Below are 5,367 nucleotides of genomic sequence, written 5' to 3'. Positions count from 1 at the left end.
TATATATATAAATATATAAATTGAAGGAATTCAAGTCGGGGAAAAGGAGTATGGTTGGACACTTGTTTATTATTCACTACAATTGTATAGTTATGTTGTATTCCTAATAGATGCAACATAACTATATATATACACATAGATACATACATATATACATATACTCAGACACCCATATACACACACATACACATATCTGTTCAGTTCTTTTCAGCATTTTTTGAACTGCAGTTATGGCCCTTTCTTTCAAAAAGAGCATGTTTTTTTTTTTATGTATTTATTTAATTTTTGGGGAATATGAAGACAATACTGCATATGGGAATATATGTCAAATAGTTCAACTAGCTAATTATTGCAATTTGCTAATTATAAATCATTAGTTAAGATATTTTTATATGACATTATTGACCAGAAACATTACTTGTATCTGACAAAATGCTTAGCTACAATTAAATCCAGCTCTCTACATTCTGAGTTCAAATTCCTTTGAGATCAACTTTACCCTTCATCCTTTCAGTGCTAGCTGAGCACTGGAGTCAATGTAATCGACTTCCCCCTCTCCTCAAATTGCCAGCCTTGTGCAAAAAACTCAAAACGATAATTAACCATTTTGATACTCTGCTACCTGAAGCCAGCTCTAGTTTTACAACACTGTGTTCTTATTTAGAAGTAATCTAAATATCTAAATCAAAATTTAATAGATTAACCTTTTAGCATTCAAATTTCTTTGTCAAATTCATTGCTTGTCTATTCACAATGTTTTGAATTAATCACACATTAATTTGTAGTTTTAAGACATCAATAGTGTGTTTGTATATTTTTAGAATGACATCGTAGGGTTGTTGTGAGGAGTTGGATCTGATCAGTTTTAATTTGAAACATAGAATATTTGGGCCAGAAATGGCTGGATTAAATACTAAAGGGTTAAGAGTAACAATTGTTTTATTGAATTCTACATGATAGACACTGGCTTGGCTGTGTGGTTTAAGGAGCTTGCATCACTACCACATGGTTCCAGGTTCAGTCCTACCACATGGCATCTTGGGAAAGTATCTTCTACTATAAACCTGAGCTGACCAAAACCATATGAGTGAATTTGGGAGATGGAAACGATCTGAGAGCTTGGTGTGTGTGTGTGTGTGTGTGTGTGTGTGTGTTAAATAAAATTAAGATAATGGGAATAATGCAGAGAAGCCAGTGGCATGGATTTGAACAACATAGACAAGTATGATACAATATAAATTCTTGATTTATTAAAGCTATCTCTGGTTCTAGAACATGAGTCGCAATTATCAAATGACAGTTGAGAACATCTCCATATGAGGAAGGGAGGTAATCTAAAGAATCAAGATTGCTATGAAGTTGACTTAACCATTTAGACAAGGTACACACTTATTGTCTAGAGCATAAGAGGGCAGACTCAAACATATGTTTCTGCCTTAATAGGCACCATCAACAATTTTAACCTATTGCCAGCAGCCAAGAGACATATACAAAGAGAGTAGAACACATTTATGGCCTCGGCATTTGCATAATTTAAATGAAAATGACCTTAGAGTAATAAGTCAGACTGATCAGTGGCATGCATTTGAACAACATATATTAAATACTATACAACAGATAGATAGATGATTAATTAATAATTGGCAAAAGGAGTCAGATAATTTCAAGCACTGATATTCATCAAAGTTTGGTAAGTGCTAACACATGAAACTTTCAGCCTTTGTGTCACTCCATAACCTCCGTTACTTATTAATAAAATATATGGAAACTCATGTTTCAAGTTCTGTTTTCCTATTTGCACTATCAAACCTATGTTATATTATGTAATGTTATGTTATGTTTGTTTTTGTTGTTTGCAGTTAAAATGTACAAATGTGAATCGATGGCTACAAGCTGTGGTATTTGCTTAACCATGGACAAGATATACAGATGTGGCTGGTGTGAGAACAAGTGCAGTATCCGGTCACAGTGCACTGATTACCCTTGGTTTCCTAGCTCCGAGATTTGTCGCAATGTGAAAATAACTGAGGTAAGCATTCATATCTGTCCTCAATCACATCTTGTCAGCTGCATAAATTCTCATAATGTGCATGTACTTTGGTGCACACACATGTATATATATATATATATGTATATAATGTTTACATTTTAACAAAGAAGAAGTTGTCAGTGACTTCAAAGTTTCAGTTTGTTAGCCTTCATCTGATTGTTTGATGAAGGCAATGACACTGAAACTCCAAAGACAGCGTCGATCTTTAATATATATATGTATTCTACTAGAAAAGTATTGAGTAATCCTTCTTCAATTTAATGTTAGATTGTTTATTTGTGTGTGTGTGTGTGTGTGTGTTACTTAAAACAAACAAAAATAAGATTTTGCTATCATACCTGTCAGTTGTCTAATGACGTGGCAAGTTTTTTTGTATGATGTAATGCACAAATAATGAATAAGATACCATGCTATTGAAACACATGTATCACAGATTGAACTGCTATCATCCATTTTCCTCTTTTTATTCTGTATGCGTGTGTTATACTGGCATAAAAAGAGAAGTTGAGGCATGTCTGCATGCAAAATCCCAAACATCACTGTTATCTTCACAGTGCCTGCTTTTGTAAGATATCATGAATCTGGGTAGATTTTCACAATCATCTCAGTTATCCCATTGGTGATACAGACACAATACTCTCATGACATTTTTTTACTCTTCCTCTTCCCTTACCTATATATCTAGGACCCTCCATCACCAACTTTTATGACAAATTTTAGCCCCTACATGTATCCTCCATTCCTCTCACATGTTCTCTCTCTGTCAAATCTCTCTCAAATCATACCTTAATATGAGAACACTTTGGATAATCAATGTTAATTCTCTTGGATAATGTTTTCCTTGAAAGACTAGTGAAGAAAGTATCTAATTCAAAGGATTAGGTACCATTTTATTTTCCAGTTTAAAGAGATCTCCATTAAAGCCTTTCATCAAAATTCAATGTTAAGTTATATTCCAAACCCCAGTTTAGTAATGACAAAGTTATTTTACTTTGTTCTTTAGTCTAAAAATTAATTAAAGTAAAGTTTGTGCTTTCAACCAAAATATAGTAACAAAAGGATTTGGTCACACACTATAACATTTCCAGCCAATAATTCTCTGAATATGTAATAACTTTTTTTTTTTTTTTTGAACAGTTTCATCCATCGAAAGGTCCAAAAGAAGGTGGAACCCTTTTGACAATTAGAGGAGAAAATCTTGGTAAAACATTTTCAGACATCAAAAAGGGAGTAACTGTGGTTGGAGCACACTGCGAACCTATAGAATCAGAGTATGTTCCTGCTCAAAAGTAAGTAAAACTAAATATTCCACTCATTTTGTTTCACTTTTGGGTTATGAACAAGAGGGCAGGAAATAACATAGGGGTAACTTTTCATGTCAAAGAGGACATTACCCAAGGTTTTCAAAATAAAATTGGTTCTTATTTTTTTAACAAAGAAATTTAACACATTAACTGCCTTAGGCTGTTTCTGGAACTTACCAGTGATGCCATGTATTTCTGATCACACTGCATATTGTTTAATTACAAGGAAATGTAAGTTTTTGGCATTTTTACAATATTTCATGATTAAACTTGAATATTTAGCACTCACAGGCAGTGAGCTGGCAGAATTGTTACTACACTGGGGAAAAATGGTAAGCAGCATTTCTTCTTACTCTACATTCTGAGTTCAAATGCTACTGGGAGTCAACTTTGCTTTCCATCCTTTCAGGGTCAATAAAATAAGTACCAGTTGAGCACTGGGGCTGATGTAATCAACTTACACCCTTCCAAAGACCTGTTGGCTTAGCACCAGAATTTGAAGCTAATAATTAGCACTCATTTTATTTTGATATCCTCAAAGCCATGTCAAAGATACAGAATAAAATATTTTCTAAAATTATGAAAATGTACCACCAGTGGTGATTGTGTTAAGTTTGTGATGAACCACCAGTGGTACATGTGGCAGTTAATGTGTTAAATGATGATTACTCCCATAGATGCACACGTAACTTGCAAAGGAAGACAAAATTTTGCATACATTGCTAATTTTTGTACTCACCCACTGCAAAATATTAGAGAGTAAGTAATAGTCCATGGGAAAATCCACAACTACAAGAAGAAATTTGCACTCACTTTTCACTCTGCTAAATATATCATCAATTCAAAGTCTGACTCTCTCTGTTACATCTGGTGACATAAAAAAAATCTAAAAGAACATTTTTCTTTTGTTAAATTTCTTTTACTTTTTGTTTGTTGTTTTCTTTTTTCAAACATGTGGTTTCCTCTACTGGTCACAGATATTACAAGGGTAATCTTCATAATACTTGGTAGGATTAGAAATTTTAATTTGCTTTTGTGTTTTAATTAATTGACTGAATAATTGAATTAATTTGTTCAAATTGTTTTATCTTTGTCAATCCAGGATTGTTTGCAGGACAGGACGTTCTTCAAAAAAGAGTGGCGCCGTCCGCGTTGTTGTGGCAACATTTGCATCAGCCATGTCGGATTACTTTTATCAATATGTGGTAAGTATTCCACTTCTGTTTGTTCAACTTTGTGTCCAGTAGGTTGTGTGGCGGTACAATGGCCCAGTGGATAGGGCAGCGGACTCGCGGTCATAGGATCGCGGTTTTGATTCCCAGACCGGGCGTTGTGAGTGTTTATTGAGCAAAAACACCTAAAGCTCCACGAGGCTCCGGCAGGGGATGGTGGCAAACCCTGCTGTACTCTTTCACCACAACTTTCTATCACTCTTACTTCCTGTTTCTGTTGTGCCGGTAATTCAAAGGGTCAGCCTTGTCACACTGTGTCATGCTGAATCTCCTCGAGAACTACGTTAAGGGTACACATGTCTGTGGAGTGCTCAGCCACTTGCACGTTAATTTCACGAGCAGGCTGTTCCGTTGATCGGATCAACTGGAACCCTGGATGTCGTAAGCGACGGAGTGCCGACAACAACACCAGTAGGTTGTAATTATATAGCATACACACTTGTTCGTAAATTGCAATCTATTGCTAGTTATTCGTAGTGTACCATTCATATGGTCCTGCTGTCTATAAATAATTATTCAATAATATAGGTTGCTGCATAGCTAAGTGCAGATATAACTGTGTGCTAAGAAGTCTGCTTCCCAACACCTTGGTTCTGGGTTCAGTCCCACTGCATGGCACCTTGGGCAAGTGTCTTCTATTATAGCCTCAGGCCGACCAAAGCCTTGTGACTGGATTTGGGAGATGGAAACTGAAAGAAGCCCATTGTGTATATGTATGTATGTATGTATATATATATATATATATATATATATATATATATATATATATATATATATATAT

General features: G+C 34.9%; 1 protein-coding gene across 3 annotated transcripts in view; it reads left to right on the top strand.

Annotated features, from left to right (window-relative positions):
- LOC106878623 (plexin-A1) overlaps nt 1-5,367 on the top strand; it is an 803,747-nt gene that overhangs the window by 707,934 nt on the left and 90,446 nt on the right. For all 3 annotated transcript variants that reach the window (XM_052967952.1, XM_052967953.1, XM_052967951.1), the window contains exons 13-15: nt 1,860-2,029; nt 3,188-3,339; nt 4,457-4,559. In XM_052967952.1, coding sequence (XP_052823912.1) covers nt 1,860-2,029; nt 3,188-3,339; nt 4,457-4,559 — 425 coding nt within the window. The remainder of the gene's footprint in view (nt 1-1,859; nt 2,030-3,187; nt 3,340-4,456; nt 4,560-5,367) is intronic.

The sequence above is a fragment of the Octopus bimaculoides genome, chromosome 5, assembly GCF_001194135.2.
Source record: "Octopus bimaculoides isolate UCB-OBI-ISO-001 chromosome 5, ASM119413v2, whole genome shotgun sequence".
Lineage (NCBI taxonomy): Eukaryota > Metazoa > Mollusca > Cephalopoda > Octopoda > Octopodidae > Octopus > Octopus bimaculoides.
This window is presented reverse-complemented; position numbering and strand designations above follow the sequence as displayed.